This window comes from Castanea sativa, chromosome 10 (assembly GCF_040712315.1).
Source record: "Castanea sativa cultivar Marrone di Chiusa Pesio chromosome 10, ASM4071231v1".
NCBI classification, from domain to species: Eukaryota; Viridiplantae; Streptophyta; class Magnoliopsida; order Fagales; family Fagaceae; genus Castanea; species Castanea sativa.
Window position 1 is genome coordinate 8,716,463 of NC_134022.1, and position 27,001 is coordinate 8,743,463.

The following is a 27,001-nucleotide window of genomic DNA, read 5'->3' on the forward strand; positions in this document are numbered from 1 at the left end:
TCGATCATAAGCCTTACTCATATCCAATTTTATCGCCATAAAACCATGAGTAGTAGACTTAAAATTTTGCAAACTATGAAGGGTCTCAAAAGCAACAAGGATATTATCTGAAATTAATCTATCTTTTGTAAATGCTGATTGGTGCTCAGTGATAATAGAGGGTAATAATTTTTTCAACTGGTTGGCCAAAACTTTGGAGTAAATTTTGTATAGCACATTACAAAGACTAATGTGGCGAAATTGGTGAGCATATTCTAGCTTATTTGTTTTTGGTATGAGAGTGATAAAAGTGTGGTTAAGGGGGGATGGTAGAGTACATGAATTCAACCATGTCAAGATGGAGGTAGTGACATCCTTCCTTACGGTGCCCCAAAAATGCTGGTAAAAAAGGGGGGGCATTCCATCTGGCCCAGGAGCTTTAAGTGGTGCCATATGCTGTAGAGCTTTCTCCACTTCTTTCTCATCAAATTCTTGGCTTAGGGTGGCATTCATCTCATCATCGATAATAGGAGGTACACATGATAATACATGTTGGGGCATAATGTGCTCAATTGAGGTAAATAGATTTTTGAAATAATTTACCAAAACTGTGGAAATATCAATTGGTTGGTCCCTCCATCTATCCTCCTCATCTCTAATTTCCTCAATCAGATTTTTCCTATATCTCCTTGTAGCACAACTATGAAAATATTTGGTATTTCTATCCCCTTGCCCTGCCCATAGTACCCTTGATCTTTGGGCCCACATAATGGCTTCTCTCTCCAACAACACCTCAATCTTCCTTCTTAACTGCCTAACTCGATAGTTGTTGCCACTAACCATAGCTTCAGATTCGGCCTTAGCTAAGTTTTTCTTCAACTGGTCCAAATCCTTCCTCACATTACCAAAGACATTTTTGTTCCACCAACACAAATCTTTCCCACACTTTTCTACTTTAGCTAGAATAGCGCCTTCAGACCCGAAATCACCCACACTAGTCCATGTAGCCTGCACCACCTCCTCACATCCCAAATGTGATAGCCACATCTCTTCAAATCGAAATAGTTTTTTCCAAGTAGGTGGATCAATTCCCGAAAAAACAATATGGAGAGGGTTGTGATCTGAAGAGTCGCATCTGAGATTATACACTTTTGTTCCTGAAAACTTCAAAAACCAACTATCAGTTGCCAAACATCTATCTAATCTTTCCCATATTGAACTCCCATTTTCGAAGTGTCTACTCCAAGTATATTTTGGACCCACAAAGCCCAAATCCATAAAGCCACACTCTTCAATCACATCTCTGAACAGTTGCATCTTGTTATGGGATCAAGGTGCTCCTTACAATTTTTCATCTTGGCGAACAGTTTCATTAAAATCGCCACAACATAGCCATGGCCTCTCTAGACTTGAATTCAAACTCCTAAGCTTATCCCATGCTTCAAACCGTCTTGCTGTTTCAGGTTCACCATAGAAACCTGTGAAAATCCATTCACTTTCCAAACCTTTGTCAATAACAGCATGAATAAAATTTTTATCTGATCCTTCTATAGTCAAATTGATCGATGATTTCCAGTAAAGAACCAGTCCACCACTGTGCCCCACTTTTGGTACTACCCATCGATGATCAAAATTGATACTATTCTGAACGAACACTAGCCTTGCTTCATCTGTAAGTGTTTCGGCTAAAAACACTACAGAGGGATCTTTTACTCGTATTAATTCCATGAGCTCTCTTCATGTACGTAGGTTCCCAAGCCCACGACAGTTCCATACTAGGAAACTCATTACTGTTGGCAGGGCTGACTTTCAGCCTCCACCAATAAAGAAATTGTTTGCTCATCAACATGATATACTTGAATGCATTTCGAAGGCACCCCAAGTTGACAATCTGTTTCATCAGTTGTTCTTTTTTGCCCTGAAATTTTCTGCCTTGATACTAATCCCATTGAGCTGTCCGGTCTGTTTCTGTGTGTCCATCTATGAGTGCTGCGTTCTTTCACTGGAATTGGTGAAGCCCTAGAAGAATCTTGATCAGCATGTGATTTGTTAAGTTGTGGATTAGTGTCTTTTAAGTGATCACGTGAGCTAGAATCCTTGATTAATTCAGCTGCTGAGTCACACTCCTTTTCCATACAAAACTCTTCATCAATATTTCCTTGCATTGTATGGACATCATTACGGCTCTTAAATGCTGCTTCAATCACATGATTAGCTGGATATGATTGAGGATTTTCAGTTTCAGTCGAGCTATTAACTCCAGAGAATCCGTTGCACATTAATGGAGAGTTAAAGTGCTCCACATAACGTTCGTCATCGTTGCATGCTTGCTCCTGCCCTGATCCTCTCCCTTGCTTCGACGGCTTGCTTGAAGTTTGGCCTGCCGAGGTGTTAGTGCTTGCTTTCTTCTTCTCGACATAATACCCAGGGACCTTGATAACAGTCCTCTTTGAAGGAAAAAACGGTGGTGCTCTCAGCTGTGGACCGAATTCCCTTTGATCAATTCTCAAAGTCTCTTCGCTCTCAATCCAAATATCGCAATCCCTATCGTCGTGAGTTAGCCAACCACACCAGTAGCAAATATTGGGCAATCTTTCATATTTGAAAGAAACCCAAATCTCTTTTCCATCATGCAGTGATATAAGGCGACCACGACACAATGGTAGAGATATATCAATGGACACCTGTAGACGAATGAAATTACCAGAATCAAACAATCTAGCTTCCTTTGGCTGAAACACCTGGCCTATAACCTCACATATTTTGATCCCCACTTCCATGCTCATGTACTTGACTGGAAGTCCATGCACTTGCACCCATATGGTCATCCTCTCAAACCTGATTTCATTCAAAGGTTTATCACCTTCATAACGTTCCATAACTATCAAGTGTTTGTCAAAACTCCATGGTTCACTGCTAAGAATTCTTTTCACATCCTCCTTGTTATCAAAAGTGAACAAATTTTTATGGTCGTCAAACTTCTGAATCTTGAAACCACTCCTAGCTCTCCATAAGGGTGTGAAAGTTTTAGCTATTACATCCACACTGAGAGCTCTCCTTGTCAAGAATTTTGCAGCAATGGAAAAATCCTTAACACCATCATCGTGCATGAGACTACACCCCGGCCCTTCTCTCTCGGAGAGGGTAAGGCTGTTCCAAGAGTTTGCCAACTCATCCATGGTCGTGTACACCCAAACTATTTCCCAATCCCCTGAAAGAGAACCCAACAAGCCTAGAGATAGTTTTACTATCCCAAGGATACTATCCACACCTCCACTGAAGTGACAATCCAATTCTACAAAGCTAAAGAAGTTAGACCAAGGGTACTGACTTCTTAGACCATACCACATACATATAAAGCTTTTGGTGTAGAGATATACCAAATATTGATTAATGATATAATAAAGTTCATAATCATACCCCTTTCTCAAAAAAAGAAAAACAAGGTTCATACCCCCCACAAAATCCCACTCATAATAGACTAACATAATTTTTCACTATTTTTTTTAAAATTGTTATTAGATTATGAGTTATTTTCTAAAAAGCATTTTCTATAAAACTATTTTATTTTTCAATGTTTGGTAGCAACTTTAAATGAGTTGAAAAACAACCTCCTAACTTCCCTTATTTAGCTTAATGTGAGATAGAGTTGTTTTCCAAAAAAATTAATGGAAAACAATCTCTAAAAATAAGCCATACTTTTTATGTTGACCAAAGATAGTTTTCCTTTGACTCATCTTTTTTTAAGTTACCAAACACTAGAAAATAAGGAAAACTATCTTTACACAAGATTTTCCATTGAAACAAACGGAGCATATGAGACCATCATTCTAATTTCTAATAGACAAGACATTAATTCCTTTATTATTAGAAGGGTGTTATTAGACCCCTCGTTTTTTCTTTTTCTTTTTGGGTACATGTAACTCAACTAAAGCATTAGGGTCATCAAACATAGTAATTTTTTTTTTTTTTTAATAGGTAGAGTTTAGTTAAAAATTAATTTGGTTGTTGTAATCTCTAGTTACAACTAATAATAGAAAAATGACACGTACCACCGCGCACCCTTGGTGCGATGGTCACTCTACAAGTATAAGTGCTTGTAGGGTGTGGGGGGCAAGGGCTAGGGTTCAAGTCTCCAAGAGGAAGTTTCATACACATATACACTTAGATTATGTTAGAGTGAAAATTCTATCTTATAATTATGTGCAATGCACATAACTCTCTTAAAATAATTTGTGTATGCCTTAATAAAAAATTGTATTCAATTATTAAAGCATGCTTTAGTAAGGAACACATATCTTAGATTATAGACAAATTTGTAGCTAATTTTTATCTTTCTTTTATATATATATATATATATATTGAGCAAAATCACGAGGATTTCGGCCTTTCTATTGAAAACTAGCTTTTCAAGGAGGATGGAGGCCTTTATAACATCTCAAGATGAAAAGGGTAAATTATTTTTTTTCCTGCCCAAATGTTTATCCGCAGAGAAGTGTCTGGCACAGGTACATTGATTTAATTATCAATTAGAATCAGACTACGCAATTAAAAAAAAAAAAAAGAACTAAAAGAAAACTTATCAAACCTTTTAACGATATCTTGTGCAAAAATTAGAACTCATCAAATCAATAAGAATCTTTCTTTGTTATCAAAAAAAAAAACTTTATTCGCTGAATCAATCAGAATCTTGCTATTTATATATGAGTAGTAACATACCGAACATAATTATAGCTATAAACTCTTTGTTATAATGGGAGACCTTTTCCCCCTCCCATAAATTGAGAAAACAAAAACCCACTTCTTTTTCATTCACAAATATTATTATTATTGATTAAAAATTAAATTGACTTTTGCCACGTTACTAGTAGATTATTATAATTAAACACAAGTTGTCACCTGTAGAATAAAATAATTGTATAATAACCAATAACTTTTTTTTTTGTTTATTGTATGCCCTAGCCTGGACCTAGAGTTCACAATGCCATATAATTATAAAGACCAAAATATCAGCTAGGAAAATTTTTTCAAGAAAACAATTAGCACCTTCTCAAAAAAAAAAAACAATTAGCAAAATTGTGTTAAAGTTTGACAATAAATTCTAACACAAACATATTAAATAAAAATAATGCTAAGAGCTTTGTGGATCAAATGCTTAATTAATTTGTTGGCACTTTGTAGTGTTATCATAAGAGACATTTGAATTATTAAAAAAATTGTATTTATATGTGTGTAATGCAAATCTTCAACTATTGTATTATAGGTCCTATTAATACGTGCCCTTTGGTAGGGGTATAGAGTGGGGCCCAAGGCCCTTGACTTTTTCAAAAAATGTCTTTCCCCTCTATTTATTGAGTCCAATCTTATGTCAAAAATTCAAAATTTTGAATAAATTTTTTGAATGATTTTTTAAAAAGTATAAATACTATTTAATTTATTGTTGTCTCATTTATTTTCCTTTTAACATTGACCTTTTGTCATATAGTATAAGTCATTAATGAGCATTTAAGTACAGGTTTATAAAAAGAAGTTTCTTAAGTTGTAACTCTTTTGTTAATAAACAACTTTAAGAAAGTTTTAATATAATTTTTATGAAAATTATAAAATAGAAAAAATAGAAAAAAAATTTATTTTTTTTTTCTTCTTTCATAAAAATGTTTTAAAAATATTTTTCTAAACCAATTGTTTTAGGACAATCGTTACCTTTTGCCTTGTATTATTCAATGTTCATGATACATGCACCACACGTATTTGTAGTTTGAACAACAACGTGAGGGCTTGATGTTATGGTAAATGTCCCAAAACACTCCCCAATCCACGGGAGAGGAACTATATATATGAGTCATTTCAAATTGAATATATATCTCCTTCCTCAAATGGAAAATGAGTCAGATTAGTGTCAGCGTCCATGTTCCAACTTCCAAAGTCTACTTTGCCATTTTGCATGCATTAAGAAGCACTGCCAGAATTTTTTATTTGAAAAATCAATTCTATATAAGGCTATATAAGCTATTCTCCCTTAATATCTGTGCCTCCTTGTCAAAAAAAAGAAAAAAAAGAAAAAAAAAGTATATATCCGTGCCTCAGATTTCACCTACCCCATATCAGTAAGACCCAGTTTTGTTTTCTTTACATTTGGTTTTTGGGATTTAGATACCATTTCAGTTTCTGGGTCCTCACTATTTCATTGGGTTTACTACTTTACTTTGTTAGGTGAGACAGCCATGAACGCCCTTGCAGCCACCAACCGCAACTTTCGCCATGCAGCTCGCATTCTTGGCTTGGATCCCAAGCTTGAAAAGAGCCTTCTCATACCCTTTAGAGAAATCAAAGTAACAATCAACCATTTCTACACTGTTACTGTTAGTGTTTGATTCTGTGTGTGCTTTGTTATTGTTTGAAATGTTTGATCTTTGCAGGTTGAATGTACGATTCCAAAGGATGATGGGACTCTGGCTTCCTATGTTGGATTTAGAGTGCAACATGACAATGCTCGTGGCCCAATGAAAGGCGGAATCCGTTACCATCCTGAGGTTATCTTCATTTTTTGTGTTCTTTCCATTAATGAGATGATTGTGCATGTTGATATATGTAATGCATGTTGAAGCTATTTTGATTTGGGATTTTGGGTTTTGGGTTTTGGTCAAGTTCAATTCTTTTATCTGTTTAAGATAAATGTACGGCTTCAGGTTGTTGTTTGGACCATTTGCTTTGTGATATGGAATTTTTTTTTTTTTTTTTGGGGTGGGGGTAATACCATGTGAAATCTGGATTCTTACTGTTTGAGTTTGTGCATGATTAAGCAAAAATGGATATGAAACTCATATTTGTGGCCTTTCGAGACATGCCTGGTTAAAAATATCAGGATTCAAATTAGTTTCAGTTAGATCAACCTTGATGACTAGAATTTTGATGATCATATCTGAATTTAGTTTCAAATTTTCTTACTTGAAATCAAGTAATCAACCTTGATTTACACAGTTATTATGCCAATGGCTTGCTTGAATGAAATGTTTTAGTAATTTATCTCCATATTCTGTACCAGACTTGATGTAATGAAGAGGATTTTTTTATCTGTCATGATTGACAAACATAAACTGGAAAATTGAAGCTCATAACTTCTTAATGTAACAATGTAATGTGAACAAAAGACTTAATGGTAACTTAAAAAGTAATTTTTTTTTTCTTTTCAAAAAGAAAAAGAAAGTAAATTAGGATATTCAAAGCTGACGGTTTGTTTGTGCAGATGATTCAAATCACATTGTAGCACCTGATTGTTTGATCAAATTAGACAGTGTTTGTATGCTGTGACACTAGCTAGTTCACTGAGGAGGAAGAACGTTTCATTCTTAAATGCACTTCTATAATGATATTAATAGTGTTTACATGATATGGTAGCTAAATTTTATTTTAACTTTGTGCATGCTTGTAAGTTTGGTGAATCAAGTGTTATTTTGTTGTTTCATGGTTTTATTATGTACAACTTTGGTTTTTTTTTTCTTCTTGATTTTTCCTATTCTAGTAATTCTCTGTATCAACTCATTTTTCCTATTCTAGTAATTCTCTGTATCAATGCAGTTTACAAGGAGTCGTGAGGTTGTTGAGAAATAAATATTACACAAGGTGGATAAAAACAACATATGATGAACTATGTTATGAACAAATCATATTGCCCTAGAGGCCTAGATATACATTCTGATATGGCTGCTTTCTGGAATTTTTTTTTAATAGGTATATAGTGGATTGGGGGAGGTTGGGTTCAAAGCTTTCTAATAATTTTAGGACTATATGAAAATGCACCATGTAAAGTTTTTCCTTCATATGCTTTTTCCATTATTATTTGTTTCTGTCTTCAATTTGTTTGAATGATCTTGCGATTTATTATAAACTTACATTAATGCTTATAAAAATTATAAAACTAGAGCATTCATTTATAGTTCTTGGGTTCTATTTCAGGTTGGTCATGACAATAAGTTATATCTGTAGAAAAATCTTGATATCAACTTGTAATCTCTGCTTTGTAATTGTGAAGTGTAGACAGGGACCCCAAATATAAGTATTAGCGTGCAATATATCCTTGTTCCATTCCATTATTTTTCAGCGCTAAAAATTATATATATATATATATATATATATATATATATATATATATATATATATATATATATATAAGCTGTCTAATATCTTGATGTATGAGAGACAGCAATAACTGTCTGTTCTTTGCTTACCAAATGAAACCATGGAGAATAGAATTGATACACCTGCAATTTCAGAGGAAGATGCAGGACAAATGGTTATCAATAACTGGCACAGGGCCATCAAGGAAGGGATCTAAGGGATTTCCGAACATTCCCTCAACTGCTCGAACAAGCTGCTGATGCTTATAAATTACATTTTAATATGTCAGATATTGTTTGTCAGCTAAATTATTACATGTTTCAGATTTCATATATTATTTTCTGTTTATGTTAGAGGAAATTTTTTTATAAAAATTTCTTAATAAACACGTAGAGTCCTCTAATTTATTGTACAACCAACTATGAAACTGATGCTTAGTATAATGAAACTAAGACCCATCATGGTTTCCTTTAGAAAAATCTCCATTGTGGCTTGAATTTTAAGATTATTGCCTGGGACCATACTTATAGGTTGGCATAAAATAGCTCCCTTATCTTGCAAGTTTTATAAGCTCAATTGAGTACTGAACTTTCAAAGTCTCCTGTGTAAGGTTGACCCAGATGAAGTGAATGCTCTGGCTCAACTAATGACATGGAAGACGGCTGTAGCAGACATTCCATATGGTGGAGCAAAGGGTGGGATTGGATGTAACCCGAGGGACTTGAGTATTAGTGAATTAGAACGTTTGACTCGTGTGTTCACTCAGAAGATCCATGATCTTATTGGAATTCACAGGGATGTTCCTGCCCCTGACATGGGAACTAATGCACAGGTATCTTGTTTCCAGTCCCGTGACTAAATGAGTTTTGATTATCATAAAATGCTTACTGATTTTCAAATTGTACAGACAATGGCATGGATTCTTGATGAGTACTCGAAGTTTCATGGGCATTCACCCGCAGTTGTGACAGGAAAACCTATTGTAAGTAAAAGAGAGAGATATAAAAAATGTGGACAATTTAAATTAAGGACATACGGAATTGATTTTTTTTTTTTTGGGTCCTTTTTATCATTTTAGGATCTTGGAGGCTCATTAGGAAGGGAGGCTGCAACAGGACTTGGAGTGGTTTTTGCAACAGAGGCTTTACTCGCTGAAAATGGGAAATCAATCTCTGATATGAAGTTTGCTCTACAGGTAGCATGAATGTCACAAGTAAACCTGCCTTTTTGGGGGCTAGGCAGATTACATGAATGACCTTTCTGTTTTAGTCCATTTAATTAGTCTCTTGTAAATTTTTTTACTGAACACTACTTGTAGGGTTTTGGAAATGTGGGCTCATGGGCAGCAAAGTTTATTCATGAGAGAGGAGGCAAGGTTGTTGCTGTTAGTGACATCACAGGTGCACTTAAAAACCCAAATGGAATCGATATCCCAGCTCTGCTGAAATACAAAGATGACAACGGAACTTTAAAGGATTTTAAAGGAGGCGATTCTATGGACCCAAATGACTTGCTTGTATGTGAGTGTGATGTCCTAATCCCGTGTGCCTTAGGTGGAGTTCTCAACAAGTATGTAATCTCCTTTTTTATTACAGTCAGGCTGCTGATCAACATTAATTCTATCTTTTGCATTATACAACCTAGGAGGAATTGTTTGTCAAATTTTCAGAGAAATTGCAATGTTAGACAACTACCTTAGGACATGAAGAATCAAACATTTTATGACTTTCCATTTTTGTATTTCGACCATCCTGATTATTTCAAACAAATACAAGCTAAGTCATTTACGGTTTACTTGTATCTCTCATTTCAAGGGAAAATGCTGCTGATGTTAAGGCAAAATTCATAATAGAAGCTGCAAATCATCCCACTGACCCAGACGCAGATGAGGTAACAGTGTAGATGTGTTTTTACCAATTTGGCAAGGGGAAATATTTGCTTATATCACAAAATTTATATGAAAAAATATATCTTCTCTGCAGATCTTATCTAGGAAAGGAGTTCTTATCCTCCCTGACATATATGCAAATTCTGGCGGTGTGACTGTGAGCTACTTTGAGTGGGTACAGGTAAATTTAACTGCCAGGAAACCTGCCTCCCTCTACATAATTATTTTTCTTTTTGGTGCTGTCCTCCATATAATGGTAAACTATTTTTTGTTATTTAAATCTTAACCCTATATGGATTTATGATATTTTGGTATGTCCTCATATTAAGCTGATTTTTTTTTACTGGTGCTTAAATCTCTCTCTCTCTCTCTCTCTCTCTTGCCTGGCTGCAGAATATTCAAGGATTCATGTGGGATGAAGAGAAGGTGAATTTTGAGCTTAGCAGGTACATGAGGAGGGCTTTCCATGAAATCAAGGCAATGTGTAAAATTCATGACTGCAACCTGAGAATGGGGGCCTTCACTTTGGGGGTGAACCGGGTTGCACGTGCTACCCTCTTGAGGGGCTGGGAAGCCTGAGGCAAGCTCTTATTTTCCTTACTTTGTCCATCAGATGCATCCAGAGGTTATCATCCAAGAAGTGAAAACAGAAGTTACCAGCCTTGTTATTATTATTATTTTTTCTCTTCTATTTTTCCTGTTTTCTTTGAATCTCACTGTTTCAGTAATGGAATTTGAGTGTCGTTTTTGAGGAGTGGTATTTCTAGGTGGGGCACATAAGGAAAAAATTGAAGATGAATTAATAGCTGCTTAAAAAAATGAAGTATTAACTTGAAAATTGTTTCTTCGCCTACAATATTGTGTGCTTCCTGCGACTCATTGATAAATATCAACATCCAAGCTTTACATCATTTACTAATAAATACTTCTCTGAGAACCTTCTAATTGATGGGGAAAAAGTAGCTAATCTGTAATAGGATACATGTATAGGAAATGACATTGTTAGTTATAAAATGGAGTTAGTCTTTGGATTCACATATACTCATGTCGCCCGTATGTTGAGTAACCTTCAAATAGCATGACTGTCCTGAAGGGCAAAGACATTTTTATCAGGTAATGCATCAGTCTTGGCATGGAAGATGATAATGTCAGAAATGGGAAAAAATCACACCTCCTTCTGACGGGTCGCTTTTATTCTAGTAGAAAGCGCATCTTTCTCTTCCCCAAATTGGGCCTCAAATCCCGGGCTTCTTTGTTTGATTTGATACTTGTCATACTAGTCTAGTGTCATTCAGGGACAATTGGGTAGCTCAATGTTTTGATCCACTTTAGATTAGGAAGGGAGCATATCACTTCACATTAATTGTAATGGGAGGTTGTTGGAGCACAGTAAATGTGGAGAACACTGCTATTTTATACGACTGACGCTTCTTCCATATCGAAATGATGGTGACTTGCCGTTATAAGCAACTTTGGCCAGGCTTGCGCTTTGCGCTAGTGTTGCATGGCTTGACCCTCTACAGGTGTAATGCCAGGTTTTGGATATGAATTTGTGTGTGTTGATTGTCTGCTTCTAGATAGACATGTTGTGTTCAGGTTTTGTCAATTTTAAAAATCATGCACCTAACAATAAGAGCGCAAGAACAAGGGTTGAACACTGAGTTTCAAATGGCATAAGGGGGGCATGGCAAGAAACTAACTGCAGTTTGAAAGTTGTCAAATAGTCTGCAGCAGAGAAAACGGAAATGTGACTCTTTTTTCCCCTTTTGGTTGGGGATCAAGTAGCTAAATTAATTTATGGAAAATAGAATGCAAGCTAGCTAGCTGGAGCTAGCAAACATATTGACTAGTGAAATGGGTACATTTGATTATGATAAAGCTAACTTGAGAGTTGAGAGAATGGATTTATGAACCAAAATAACACAATCATCAATTTCTAGAACTTGTGAGACAGGCTAAAAGTATACAATGGACTGGAATTGACTTCTCCATTTCAAAGGCCACCTTCGGTGGACAAATTTATAAAGCTGTTAGTTTTTCATTAATCTTTTTCGAGAATTAGCAGAAAGGGAGATTTGATAGTAATCTCCTAAGAGATCTACAATTTTTTTTTTCTTTAGATTGAAAAGACATTTTAGGGTATTTCTTCTATAATGCTTAAGGGGTTAGTTCATAAGTAATTTTGTAGACCACTACTTATGAGCCAGGTTAAGACCAATGTTGCATTTGTTGTTAGGGATAAAACATGGCTTTGGAGCTCTTGCCAAATTCGATCAGCTTTTGGAGATTCAAAGCAGACTTCATCTACTCGACTTGAAAGAGGACGAAAGAGCTTTATGATATTCATCCCAGCATTGTGTGCTCATACTTTCAATAAAATTGGAGAAAAGGGTGGCGTGGTGGATTTCAACGAAAGCTAAATAGAATTCCAACCGAAACTAAAATGATCCAATGGGCTTGGTTGCATTGAAGATAGAGCCCATTTCTTCACCTTAAGGAAAAATGTATTGTGCAAGCTAAGGGTGTACACGGGTCGGGTAGGTTTGGTTTTGGACTCAACCCAAACCCAACCCACTTACAATGGGTGGCAGGTGGAGAGAACTGCCACCGATTGCCAACACCAACAAGTCGAGTTGGTTTTGAGTTTAAGTGAATGTCTGTTGGTAGGTAAGGTTGCTAGATTTTGCTGAAACTAGTTGGATTTGGGCAAAAATCACTGAAATTGGTTGGAATTTGGCTAGATCTCGTCAGATTTGGTCAAGATTTCACTAAATCTAGTCAATATCTCACCACATTTAACTGGCCAGGCCAAATTTTGATCTCACCGGATTTGGCAAAGTTTATGTTTATCATTGGTCAGGTTGGATGGCTTAGGTTTTGGAGAAGGAAACCCACCACTTTACCCACTAGCATCGGTTCTTGTTGGCAAAGACCTATGGGAAAATTTGGTTGAATCTACTGTGCTAGCTACTAGAACTGGAAGCTCTTATGGTTATGGTTCCAGTTCCAAGAATAGGGATCGACTAGTGGTTCCAATTCCGAGAATAAGGCTTGGCCAATTTGCTCTCATTGTGTTTTGAATGGTCACATAATTAAAGGGGAGGTCAAATGCATCGAGCTACTACAGTTGTTATGGTTGCTAACCAAACACTTGCATCTAATACTCCTAAACTCACTCTTTCATAGCTACAATCACAAAGAGTTAAGAGTTGATGAAACATGTATCTATTTTAAGTTCTCAACTTGCAGAAATGGGAACTACAAGAGTTAGTTAGTCTGATATCTAGTTAGTCTGATATCCACGTGTACAAGTCGTTAGTTGTTAGTTTTTATTTCCCTCCTCCAGTTAATTACATTCCTTCTTTCTCTCTAAATTTTAATTTCCTCCAAACATTGTGATTCTTGATAGGGAAATTGTTTGCATTTTGACATATTTTATGATAATCAAGCCACTAACTTGTCATTAATTTCCTCCAATATTTCAATAATTTTATCTGTGAAAAATTGTAATATTTCTTATTCTATTTCATAGACAAAATAGAAAATAATAAGAGTGTTGTAATGATTTGATCATACGATATGTATATACAAATTTAAAAGTTTCATGATATAATGACTTACATAGACGGGCATGTTTCATGCCTATTCAAGAATGCAATTATCATTTTGATAAAAAAAAAAATACAAATATCCTTCAATTGTTTTGTTTTTTGTTTTTGTTTTTTTTTTTTTTTTTTTTACCTTCTTGATTGTGTATCATTAAATTATTTTTTTTCTTTTGTTGGACTTTGTTTCAATTATTGCGAAAGCAACTAAATCTGAGCAAGAATACCATATTTCAAATCAATTGTTTCTCATATAAATCTTAGAAAAATGACATCAAAATTTCATTATATTTGTTTTGTATAATTAACGCATCACTTAAAATAATTAATATAACAAAATAAATGTAACTATCCTATTGTATGCTTTTTAATTACATAAAATAAGTACTTTAATGTGGGTTCAAAACACACATATCGCTATAAAAAGTTAGGAAATCTAAATGATTAAGATTATGTTTAGTGAATTGACAAATATAAAAAAAAATTTATAACTTTTGTGTTAATTGTTGTCAAAACTACTAAACATGAGGAAAATTTTTATATTATTAATTTTTTATTATTATTACAGATAAAATTAGTTTCTTATATAAATAATCATACAAATTCCTTTAATATAAATAATTAATGCATAACGATAGATAATTAGTATGAATAATGCTAGAAACAAATTATTTTACAAAAAATTTTACAAACTGCTGATGTGTTGAGTGATTATAAAGTGGGCTTAGATGAAACTAGTAAGAGATTGGTCACATCAACATTTTGTAAAAATATTGTAAAATAGTTTGTAACTATAGTATTACTCTGTTTTATTTTATTTTATATATATACAGGATAAAATTTATACTCTAGTCTAATCTAAGTGTATTACTCTATTAGTATATGCATTTATTGATTTTTTTTTTTTAGAAGTATGCATTTATTGATTTAGTTCATCGGCTAATTCAATAAACTAATATTTTGATATAAATGCTAAACTTTGTTGACCTTAAATAAATAAAATCTGAATGAATGCATTACATGGCAAAATCTTGTAATCTCTCACGTGAGGTTTCTATTTATATATATTCACACCATTTTTTTACTAAGTCAATTCACAATATTCCAATCTATAGTCGAGATGTTCCTACCAAGGTAGTCTATCACAAGTTATTCGTAGTCCAATTCATTTCTTGGACAGATTGGGGGTCTCACCCATCTCTTCTTAAAGACCTCCCAGGTCACCCAGTTCAATTTTGCTACTATGATTATATAGAAGCATGATTTAGAGTAATCCTTTACCAGAATGGGGCCACTCTCATTCCTGGTTCATTAATTTTGACAAGAAGTTCAGAAGCCAAATTCCTTCATGGTTCCTCAGATGGTGGACCATGCATGGCTCCATCCCAAAATGCCTTTCAAAAGCCTTGTTAGACCAAATGAGGTAATTTCTCGTCAGAATACCAAGTACACCAGCATAATACCCAATTCCCGACATTGCTCCATTTCTACAGTAAATACAAAGTGAACTTGCCAGGAAATTAATGCTTCAAGTCACCCAAATGGGAGATGATCAAGAAAATGCTTCTCCGGCTTCTTTAGAAGCATCCTCCTCCAGTCAACAAGCCAGAAGAATTGAGCCCAACCCGTATCTCAATTCACCACACCAAGATTCCTAATATCCCTATGATCTTGTAGAAGATTGAAAAAATTCCTCTCACAAAAGTTAAAGTTGAACAATACCACCAAGATCAAGACAAAAACATTGCCACTATTCAAAATGGTACTCAACAAGTTACTATCCATGGACAGTTAGTCGTCAACATCAAATCTACTCTCAGTATAAATAGTAAAGATTTATAGTCAGTTAAAGTATTTCTTTACAATTAAAAGAATCCGCTTTCGGTACAAAGTAGTTCAATAATCAGGAATCAGGAATCTCTAACACCTAAAAACAAAGTAGACCAACAAGAATCCCAGGCACCCCGAGATGAAACAATCTAAAAGCCAGGAAGCCCTAGCACCATGAAACATGAAAAGTCTATATAAGTTAGCATTTTCAGAGGAAGAAGTTATCACTCATTCCATTACCTAGTTTCCCATCTAAGTTGATAACCTTCTTAGCAAAATTATATTTTATTTTCTAATTAAGCAAAATTATACTTTAGTTACCTTGCACTAGTAAGTCTTTTGAGTTATTTTAGTTATTTCAAGTTTGCATTTAAAGACATTTTGAGTTATATTTCAATTTATATTCAGTCAAGTTATATTCAGTTTATTTTTGCATTCAAAGTTACAGTATTCCGTTTATATTCAGTTTGTTTTTGCATATATATATATATATATATATATATTTATTTATTTATTTGATGATATGTGGAGTCAAAGAAATGCTAGCATCCATGCAAGGAGAATCTACACCGAAGAACAACTTATTACAGTCATCATGAAAGATTTTTAATGACCAATTGAGGGCCAAATGTCATTCAAAGGCTCAATCTTGAACAGTGTACAGTGTTGTAGATGGGGGATCAATGCTGCCCTGTTATGCAGTCTTGGTAATTGATCGTCTATAGTTTGTGTTGTAATTAGCTCACTGGTGCTTGTTTTGGTTTTGTTCATGTAGAGATTGGTGCTGCGGGTAGTTTCTGCAGTAGTGTGGTGCTGTTTTGTTTCCTGTTGGTCTGTAATGACTGGGTGTTGGTGTTTTGTAGTCACTTCTGCTAAGTGTTCTGTATTCTATTCTTTGTTCAATGAAATTACTGATTCTTGCAAGTAAAAACAAGCTCTATGCCCTCAATGGGAGAAAGTACATGTAATAATCCTAAAATTGTATCTACAGACGTGCAGCTGGGAATAATTATCAATTTATCACTGAATCTAGAGTTAGGTCCACCATGATTTTTTTCAGACTCAATTCAAAAGAAAACACGTTCAGAGAAATTCAGAAAAGAAGAAACTTGTAACTGGAAAAGCACAAGAACTAATAAATCAAAAGACTAAATTACAAGGATGGGAATTTAAATTCAACATTCTTCACTAAAACAGAGTAACTACAATAACATGAAATGGACAAGAACATGCTATGTTTTGATAAGTAAAGGAGGTTGCTTGTTGAATTTGAAGGGGCAAGCTCAGGAATAGCAATGTCACTACTCAATTCTTAGAACTGCCAGGCTTCTCGTCCTGCCACGTTGCCTGCCATTGCTTGTCATAAAAGGTTGTCTCATCCAGCAGTTTCTTTAAATTCTCTAAATCTTCATTCTTCCGGATCAGAAGGACTCCAACAACAGCTATAAACAGTAGAGTTTTACAAAAGAAGTTGCCCATTTGGTCAACCAAACCCACCCCAGTCAAGCTATCAACCAGATAAGCCATGAAGAAGCCTATCATTGCAGCGCGGCCTGCATAAAACACAATATACAGCATAGACAGATTAGTAAGATATAGCATCTTATATATATACACACACACATTTCATTTAAGAGAAAACAAATGCACTGAACAAACCATTAAGTAGTTCTGCTTCAGGTAGATGGAACCGTTTTATCCATGCCCACCAAGGTATGATAGATGTGTCAAAAACTATGGGGGCATCATTACTGGATGTTTCTGGGTTACCCTCAAGCCATTTTCTTCTCCTAGCCTCTGAAATGAGTAAAAAGGACGTCCATTAGAAATCAAGTAATCACTAAGGTATATGGAGGAATACAAATAAATTATTAAGTAATTATAATTTAATTCCATCTTCAACTCATCCCATCCTCTCTTCCCTTTAACAAGACAAGAAAAAAAAAAAAGCAAGCATCCAAATTTCAGGCTAAATATAAGCAAAGCACAAATTACAAAGATCTTTACCGCCATGGTTCATTCAGAAAGCTCATGTGAATATATTGCGTTTAATATTTTGAAAAATAGCACCATTCAATTCTTTTTCAGACCAAAATTTTATATGCAAGTAGCCTGTGTGAAACTTAACCGACAAAGAATAGCACATCCATGATAATAAAGTAAAACAAGAATTGTCATTGCCATCCTTATGCATAATAGAGAGGGGGGGAGGAACACAAACTAAACAAAATATGACTGACATATACACACATTGCTCTGTAAAGCAATATAAAACCAGTAGCAGACACATAGGATGATTGCACCTCATCAAAAACACACAATATTTGACATGACATCCGCTTGGAACTCAAAAACAGCAAGAAAGGGGAGATTGAATCTGCAAGAATGCCTAAGATAGGAACCAATAGCCTTACAGATTCTCTCTCCTTATTTACAAAGTCCAGACTAAGTCTTAAGCATTCATTACAGATTCCTTGCCTTGGTTCTTTCCAAGATAAGGGCTGGTTTTATGCTTTACTACATTGTGGAAAACAAGGGATGGAGCACTAGATGTCCTAATATTGTCCCATGAGTAGTTGAACAAATTTGTCCAACTACAAAAATTCGGTAATAAGATAGAAGTATTGTAGAGTGACATTTATTTTGGTTTTGGGATAGAAAGTAGGATGTTCTGCCGTAATTGTTAATTTCAGTTTAAGCTATTGAATCTCCTTGTGCTGTGGAAGATGAAAGACTCCCTCTGCACCCAAAGTTAGTGGATGCACCAAATGATTTCAATTCCAGTCACATCCATGAGGTGACAAGGCTTGAAATTATGGTCACCAGACAGTTCTGTGTTCCAAGTATAGACACATCCACTTCTGAAATCCCTGAAAGCATAATCACACCTTGGACTCCAAATTCAGAGTGCAAGAAATAAACAATCACAAGTGCCAGTCAATATTAGTTCGAAATTTCCAACGCTTCTGACCGCATGTCAAGACTAGACAATGAACACGGATGCGAGGTACAAAGAAACGTCTAGTATAGCAAGAAATGAAGGGAATCTTCCTAGTAGATGCCACTTGCTGCACGAGATTGCCAACTATGGCAATTGGTTGTGACCAATTAAAGCAAGACAAATATTTCAATGATCTGAGATTACAGACACGGAGTTGCTCAACAAATCCACAATATTTCAGTTAAGAAAACCTTCTTTGTTTAGCAAACTTGCAATCTCACACTGGTTAAATCTCATTTTGGTTCTGTAGCTACCTTGCTATGGTTCCATCATATATTGAATGCAATTGCCAACTTTAATTTCAACTAGTTTCCCAACTCCGTTATGGTCATATAAATCTTTTTTTTTTTCAGAAATTTTCATTCTGTTCCTCCTAATTGCCAAGCAAACAGATTAATGGGGATAAAGATCACTGAAATTTTTTAATTTTTGAGTTGCAAGTTATCTTAGTTTCCAAGAGAAACTGGAAATAAAAACAAAACAAAATACTCTCACCTCAAGTCAAATTACTCAATTAGGGAAAGTAAAGATTATTGGCCAATTTCTATGACCCAAAAATCTGACCACATTTCTTATCTTTCTCACCACACAAGCAATGATTTTTATGAGTGGAAGAAACAAAACTCAAAGTCAAATCCAAATAAAGGAAATCCTATATCATAAAGAAAATCGAAAGAAAAAACTATGAACTCAAAACCTCACCAGCATCAATAACAGCATCCCAGTCAGTCTTTCCATCTTTCTGAAACTGGCTCAAGTCCCAAGTCCCACCAACCCATTTGGGGTCCATAAACTGACTCAAAACATTATCTTCTTCAATTTCCACTGCCCCCGCAGACCCATTGGCTCCAACAGAGCTCTCACCTTTCTGAACCACCTGCTGGCGAGTTTCAGCTACCTTCTGGTCTGGTTGTATTTCAAGTGCAGTAGCAGCTGAGGGTGAAGTTCCAGCACCATTTTCAGCTGAGGCCTTGGTAGTGGTGAGGAACTTGGATGGTCTGAGAGAGAGGTGGGGCTTAAGAGTTAGGTGGGGTTTGGAAGGGGAAGAGGAAAAGAGGGGTAGGGGTTGGGTTGGAGGAGAAAACAAGGCCAAGGAAATGGACATGATGGTTTGTTTGGTTGCAATTTGCAGGGAACTGTGTCTCTTAGAACATGGGTGCTTCTTCTCCTTTGAGCTATCCTTTCCTCAGCCTCAGAAATGGCCAAACACTGGGTTTGTACTTTGGTTTACTCCGTCTCAACTCTCAAGCATGATGATATCGTGGTCCGTGGAGGGGTAAAGACTGTAAAGTACACTGAGAAGTGGAGTGATTTGGTAAGGTTGTTAGCATGATCTATCCATGCACCTTCATGGGTACACTTTTTTTTTTTTTTTTTTTTATGTGATATTTTTTTAGGACATGGATTTCCTCCAAACAAGTTTGCAGCAATTGCTACAAACAGAGACAAGTGTCAATTAAATAATAAGACACCTAAACAATCACTTAAGTAAGGGTCATGTGCATTGCACATGACCCATTTTAATTGGATTGCTGTTAACCCTAACGTTAACAGCGTTAGGCAGCCTTTCAAAGAAAAAAAAAAAAAACAGTGTTCTTCTCCCTCACGCCTCTCCCTCTCATCTCCTCCTCCACTGTGATCTCAGCAAACTCAGACTTCTCTTTAATCACGCCCCTGCGTTAGGCAGTCTTCTCTTTGAAACCCCGCCAGGCCAAAGAATTACGGCCACATGCAGAGCCGCCGTCGATTCCGCGTTCACCCCCTTCCTCTTCGCCGATTCCTCCTCCTCTGTGATCTCGGAACTGAGACCGGCGAGAGCTTGGGAAAGGAGAATCAACGGTGGCCAAAGCCTAACGTTAGCAGCGTCTCTCTCTCATCTAAACCCAGGCCCTCTCTTTCTCCTCAAACTCTTCAAACCTGCGTCTCAACCTTCTCGCTTTGTCTTGGAGGCAGAATCTGAAAGCGGCCACATGCAGCGGCCGCCGATCTCATCGCATATCTCCATTCCTCCTCTTCACCCGCTTCCCCTCTTCCGCGATTCCACCCCATTCACTTTCTCACTCAACCGATGCCGCTCCCATAAAGTCACCGCCAAGGACCACCGCTCCTACCACTCCATCGTTTCTCCGCATTCAACCCGACAGTGACAAATGCAATGTGGCCCAATTTGTTCAGGTCTGATTTTCTTTAAAAAAATTGTAATTAAAAAAAAAACATTGTTTTTTTAAAGATAATTATTTCCTCAAATTGGTTTCTAAAATTGCATTATATTTGAAGTTTGAATATTTGTCCTTATGATCATTATCATTGCTCAGTTCTCCTTTCAATTTTAACAATAGATTATCAATATATAAATATATACTCAGACGTTAAAAAAAAAAACCTAGAGCAAAAAACATATAGCAAAATCATTGTCAACAAAAAACATTACTAGAAGCATAACTAAGAGAACGCTTTTCATCCACCTTTTCTAGGACTCCAATCAAACCAAGGTACCCAATCACATTGCCTTTATAAGGCAACCAAGTTGATAACTTTCTTAAAGAGCAATACAAATAATATTATCGAGGATATAGTATATACCATGACAAAGTTGTATAGTGTAGAGTAGAGCTGTAGAGTCTAGCTTTGCTTAGAGGAAGGGGTTTTCTTTGGCTTCTGTGGCTAGGTACGAAAAGTTTGGAAAGCGTAAAAAAGCAAAAGGGTGGGTCGAATTGGGTAGTCAGAGTAGGTTGAATCTTTAGGTATTTTGAGTTTTGATCATTGTTGTTGTTGTTGTTGTTCCTTGTGACTATTTGCAAGACTATAAACAACTATGATTTTTTTTTTTTTGCTAAATTTATTAAAAAAATTATATATTATTTTTCATACTGAATATTCTTAACACTATTGCTTTTTATTGGTTTTTGGACTTAGGAAGAAGCTCAAGTCAAACCTATTGATGGCAGTCCAAACACCCCAAGTAAACACAATAAGGATATTAAGGCACCAATGATTGGAATGAAATTTGATTGTGATGATAGTGCATATGAGTTTTACAAACAATATGCTCATAGAATGGGTTTTAGTGTAAGAAAACAGTATGTTAAGCGAGGAAGTGCTGGACATATTAAGAGGAGAACATTTTGTTGTTCAAAACAAGGTGAACGAGCTATTGACAAACGTCGTGAACAGGTATCTTTCCATCACCCAATTTCACGAATTGGTTGTTTAGCACAAATGACTTGTCAACTTCAAAAGGATGGTATGTTAGAAGTTGTTTCTTTTCACGAACAACATAATCATGAGTTTGCTCCTTCTCCAATGAAACACATGTTAAGATCAAATAGGAAAATTACACCTGCCCAACAAGCTTTTGCGGATGATGCAGAAAAATCTGGGGTATCAATAAAACAAACCATAGATTTGTTGAGCATGCAAGTTGGTGGTTATGAAAATCTTGGGTTTCTGAATATTGACTATAAAAATCATGTAAATTCCAAGAGGAGAGAGGCTTTAAAGAGAGGAGATGGTCGTGCTGTGATGGATCACTTTAGAAAGATGCAATTAGAAGATCCATCTTATTTTTATTCTATACAACTTGATGATGATAATCAAATTTTGAATATTTTTTGGGCTGATTCTAGATCTATAGTTGATTATGGACACTTTGGAGATGTTATATGTTTTGACACCACTTATCGAACAAATTCATATGGTCGACCCTTTGCTCCATTCATTGGGGTTAATCATCATAAACAATCAATTATCTTTGGTGTAGCTTTACTTTATGATGAAACTATAATGTCATTCAAGTGGTTGTTTGAAACTTTTTTGAGTGCAATGTCAGGGAAACAACCAAGAACTATATTTACAGATCAATCTGCTGCAATGGCTAATGCAATAGAAGATGTGTTTCCTGAATCAAATCATCGTCTATGTGTGTGGCATATTTATCAGAATGCTGCTAAGCGTCTACATCATATATTTAATTCATCAAGCCAATTTCGAAATGATCTTAGTAATTGTGTGTATGATTTTGAAGATGAAAATGAATGGATAGTTGCTTGGAATAACATGCTTGAGACATATGATCTAATTGATAATCCATGGTTGCGTGAAATGTTTGATGTGAAAGAGAAATGGTGTATGGTATATGGTCGACATATGTTCACTGCTGATATGAAAAGCACTCAACGCAGTGAGTCAATAAATGGTGTGTTGAAGAAATACTTGAAGCCAAAATATGGTCTTTTGCAATTTTTTGGACATTACTCTAGAGTATTGTCTGATAAGCGAAGTCAAGAACTACAAGCAGAGTTCAAAATGAGGCAAACAACACCAGCTTCACTATTTGATTTTGAGATGTTGAGACATGCTGCAAAGTTGTACACTCCAGAAATATTCAAAATGTTTCAAGATGAATATGTGAAGATTGTGGATTGTACTATTTACAAGGCTAGTAAATCTGATTCTATCACAGAATATAGAGTGAAATATCGAAACAAAACTCAAGAGCACTTAGTCAAATATGAAGCCTCAACAACGACAGTCCAATGCAGTTGCATGAAGTTTAGTTTTTTGGGAATTCTATGTTCCCATGCTTTGAAAGTTCTTGACAAGAAAAATGTTAAGAGAATTCCAGCCCATTATGTATTGAAAAGGTGGACACAAGATGCAAAGGTTGGTTCTATCAAGGACTATCGTGGCATTGATATTAAAGGTAGTGCTCAAGAGTCAGTGGGAAAGCGTCTTTCTTATTTAAGTCACAAATGTCTTCAAATTAACACATTTGCAGCAGAGAGAGAGATGATGTATGAATATGTTGATAAATGTTTTGACAAATTATTGAAGGATTTGCAAGAAATGAGAATTAGATGTTGTTTGTCCTCTATGGAGGGTGAGGTCCATGGTGAAGTTGTTCCCGAGAATGTTTTACAAGGTGATGGTGGATTTGAGTCACATGTGGACATTTCTCAAGACATACGTGGGATCAAAACAAAACCTACTGTAGGTCGACCAAGAGGAAGGTTGAAAAGTTCATTAGAAAGGAAAAAAAGAAAATCTCAAAGTAAGAACGATCAACTCAAAAAGACTAGTGGAGCAAGACAAGTTCAATCACGTGGTGGCTTAAATAGAGTAAGTTCATTTACATTCCATTATAGAACATGAATTTGTAGGTTCATAAATTTGTTTTATGTGACAATTGTTTTTTCTTCCCACATAGGTTGATTCCTCTGTTAATATTAATTCTCACAAAGAACATAGTAATGTTGAACAACCATCACAATTAGTAGATAACATAACTCAGGTATGATGCTCCTATTTACATTTTTTTTTCTTCTAATATCCTATTAAACAATTACTACTATTATAAAGTGACATAAATTTATTTAAATGTCATATACAGGAATCTTTCAGTTGTAGTAATTTGGTTGGACAAGACAATGTTGTTGGGTTAAATGGTCTGAATCAGGTACACTTATAAATTTTGTCTAATATCCGACTACCTAGTTACTTTCATTAGCATAGAAAATGAAATGTTGATTTGTTAAAATGTTATATGTAGGAATCTTTTGATTGTGAATTTTTGGTTGGAGAAGATCACGTTGGGTTATATGGCTTGAATCAGGTGTGTATAGTCGTTATGAATTTTGCTACAACTTAAACTTATATTTTCCTTTTAGTTATTTTTTCCATACACTTATTTTATATTTGGTGGCATATTTTACAGGTTTCAGGAGATCCTGATATTGACAACCATTGAAAAACACCATATTGGCTGTTTTCCTTGTGTTTTGCACAGTTTTTGGACAACATATTGACTGTTATATAACATCTAATGGACAGAACTTCGACAGTATTTTTTGGACAGCACATCTGACTTTGACAAATTTTTGGAGAGCATATCTGACAATTTGGATAGATTTTTTGGACAACACAATTTGGACAGATGTTTTAGACATCACAATTTGGACAGATTTTGAATAATTTCATATGCAATGGGAAAGTTTATTTTTATATTTTTGTATTTATGCATTTGCATATTTAAACAGGGCAGCTTTAAATGAATGCAATAGAATGATATGGATGAAAATTTAAATTCAGGAACTTTAAATTGAGCAATAGATTTGTTGAGCTTTTCTTTTTATTTGGCTCTCTTTTAAGATTCAGGAAGTTTAAACTTAGATATGGATTTGATTGGCAGAAAATATTTCAGGTGAAACAAATATAGCCTGAATTGCAGAAGAAAGCAGCAACTTTTGCGGTAAAAAAGCAAGCAAAGTTTTTTTTCCCCTATTTTTGGAGATGGTTTGTGCACGCAAAGCTAGTGGTGCAAACCTTCTATGTAAGTAGTGGGGATGTTGATGATCAGCAAAATCAGGCCATGGAACATGCTTATTTCTGTTGTGAGCTAGTTGCATGTGGTACATGATCACATGGCCCACTACAAGAGGTCCATAATCTTCAATCACATGTAACATCAATTAAACAACCAAAATCTAAACATAGGGAGAGGAATAAAGAGTGGTACCACAGTGTGACCTTTATAAATAAAGTAAAAGAACATATAATAATTCTTTTGGTTGGCAAGGAGCTAATAACATTATGTCAAAACTCAATTTGATGTAACAAAACCATATATGATTCTCAGAGCTCTCCCAAATAAATATTACAAGAATTGTAATGTAACATTTTACTAATACAAATGACAAAATCCATATCAGCATCCTTTGCCAAGCAAAAACAATCAGCCATAGCGGCTACTGTATGGCCTCTATTTGTGTCACGAGCAACATCCTCATATGTGCTCTGGACTCCAATCTCCAATCGTGTACAACCAGACAAAAGCATTTGCCGCAAGTGAGGTCCAAGGCAATAATCTGGCCTCCTAACAGATTAAACAAGAGCAACAGTTAACAATTTATTTTCATCAAGGAAATGACACATTCAAGTTTCTTAGAACTACAACAGAAGTTTTAATTGTTATGATTACTATTGAAGCAATTATTATCTAGACAATTAAAATTTATTACTGCAGCAGGTTCACAATCATACATGTGAATCCCTGTAACTCGCTAAATTAACCAGTCAAGGTTCAATACTGATGCTTCACCTCAACCTACAATTTGCCTTTTCCTCTCAGCATGAAGCAGAAGAAAACAGTTGCTTCACTTGTGTCAAGCCAGACAGAACATCAACTATCTTGGGATAATTTTGATTTTTTCCAAAACTCCAGCTGCTACTGATGCACCATTTTGCAATTTCACCAAACTTTGCCAACACCATGATCTTGCATTTGTCTTTCAGAATATCTAGCCGCTCATCAAAGGACTCCTACCACCAACAAGCTCATTTATCTCTTCCATGCTCCTGAAATTTTTGTAGCCATCTCGATCTGCTATAGGCTTCCCTTTTAGTAGCTCAAGTAACAGAAGCCCAAGACCCCAAACATCTTCAGCCATTTCTGATAGTTGGCCAGGATTTGTCCTGTCATTGCTGCAATAATTTGCAGACTCCAAATACATCATAAAATACATTAGGCCCTAAAATAGCAATTTCATTGTTATTTGTCTGTAATGTTTCCCAGACTCAAATTGTGCATCATACCCCTAAAGCACATCACCAATTTCATGTCAAATTGACAAGCAAGCTGAGATAACTTTAAGTTTTTTTTTTTTTTTAGAAGTAATAACTAGAAGATTATCTACGTGCACCAATTCTTATCAACTCAAAGAAAATCTCCATTACGTGCACTGGGTACAGCTTTTTTTCAGGACAAAGTGTGAAAAAACAAAGCAAAAAGAAATACTGCAATATACCTTCACTTAATCAAAGTCATCCTTCCCATCATCAACATTAGGTAACCCTCTAAATGACCGATTCCATGTAATCACACGCATCACTCAAGCAGAATGATCAATATGTCCTTGGCGGCGAATATATAGGTGCGAGATGGGAATGGAAAAGAGAGAGAAGGTTGTTAGGGGCGGCAACGGTTGAGTGGGAAAGGGAGTGAGACGGAATCGGCGAAGAGGGAAGGGGGTGAACAGCCGGAATCGACGGCGGCCTCTGCATGTGGCCGTGATTCTTTGGCCTGACTGGGGTTTCAAGAGAAGACTGCCTAACGCAGGGGCGTGATTAAAGAGAAGTCTGAGTTTGCTGAGATCACAGTGGAGGAGGAGATGAGAGGGAGAGGCGTGAGGGAGAAGAACACTGTTTTTTTTTTTTTTTCTTTGAAAGGCTGCCTAACGCTGTTAACGTTAGGGTTAACAGCAATCCAATTAAAATGGGTCATGTGCAATGCACATGACCCTTACTTAAGTGATTGCTTAGATGTCTTATTATTTAATTGACACTTGTCTCTGTTTGTAGCAATTGCTGCAAACTTGTTTGGAGGAAATCCGTGTCCATTTTTTTATAAGGAGGGCAATTTATATCCAACATGCGGATACCCAGACCGGCCCGACCCTAATGGGCCGGATTTTACCCGGCCCGATAAAGAATAAAGTCGGGTATGAGTTTAAAAAAAACCCTGAAGCAGGTCCAGGTCGGGTTCAGGTTTTATCAAAAACCCAACCAGAAACTCGAACCCAGATA

General features: G+C 35.7%; 3 protein-coding genes and 1 long non-coding RNA gene across 5 annotated transcripts; 2 read left to right on the forward strand and 2 right to left on the reverse strand.

The window, feature by feature from the left end:
- The first annotated feature begins 5,965 nt into the window (after positions 1-5,965).
- LOC142613857 (glutamate dehydrogenase 2-like) lies at positions 5,966-10,831 on the forward strand. Its single transcript, XM_075786370.1, has 10 exons — positions 5,966-6,086; positions 6,193-6,311; positions 6,399-6,512; positions 8,708-8,929; positions 9,005-9,079; positions 9,176-9,292; positions 9,416-9,666; positions 9,912-9,987; positions 10,080-10,166; positions 10,379-10,831. The coding sequence occupies exons 2-10, from the start codon at positions 6,204-6,206 to the stop codon at positions 10,562-10,564; spliced, it is 1,236 nt and encodes a 411-aa protein (XP_075642485.1). The 5' UTR covers positions 5,966-6,086; positions 6,193-6,203; the 3' UTR covers positions 10,565-10,831.
- Positions 10,832-16,532: 5,701 nt separating this feature from the next.
- LOC142613403 (light-harvesting complex-like protein 3 isotype 1, chloroplastic) lies at positions 16,533-19,684 on the reverse strand. The gene is made up of 3 exons (XM_075785760.1): positions 19,124-19,684; positions 17,080-17,217; positions 16,533-16,973 (listed from the first exon to the last, which is right to left on the reverse strand). Exons 1-3 carry the CDS (start codon positions 19,524-19,526, stop codon positions 16,726-16,728), a joined length of 789 nt encoding a protein of 262 aa, XP_075641875.1. The 5' UTR covers positions 19,527-19,684; the 3' UTR covers positions 16,533-16,725.
- LOC142611972 (protein FAR1-RELATED SEQUENCE 5-like) lies at positions 19,620-24,431 on the forward strand. Its single transcript, XM_075784114.1, has 6 exons — positions 19,620-19,736; positions 21,338-23,539; positions 23,628-23,711; positions 23,811-23,876; positions 23,970-24,032; positions 24,135-24,431. Exons 1-6 carry the CDS (start codon positions 19,620-19,622, stop codon positions 24,165-24,167), a joined length of 2,565 nt encoding a protein of 854 aa, XP_075640229.1. The 3' UTR covers positions 24,168-24,431.
- A 516-nt stretch (positions 24,432-24,947) lies between these two features.
- LOC142612928 (uncharacterized) lies at positions 24,948-26,633 on the reverse strand. 2 transcript variants are annotated; one of them, XR_012840204.1, is made up of 2 exons: positions 26,224-26,633; positions 24,948-25,900 (listed from the first exon to the last, which is right to left on the reverse strand). It is a non-coding gene; the product is annotated as an uncharacterized LOC142612928 (long non-coding RNA). The 2 variants fall into 2 exon arrangements; XR_012840203.1 differs by having other exon boundaries at positions 24,948-25,917.
- Positions 26,634-27,001: the final 368 nt, after the last annotated feature.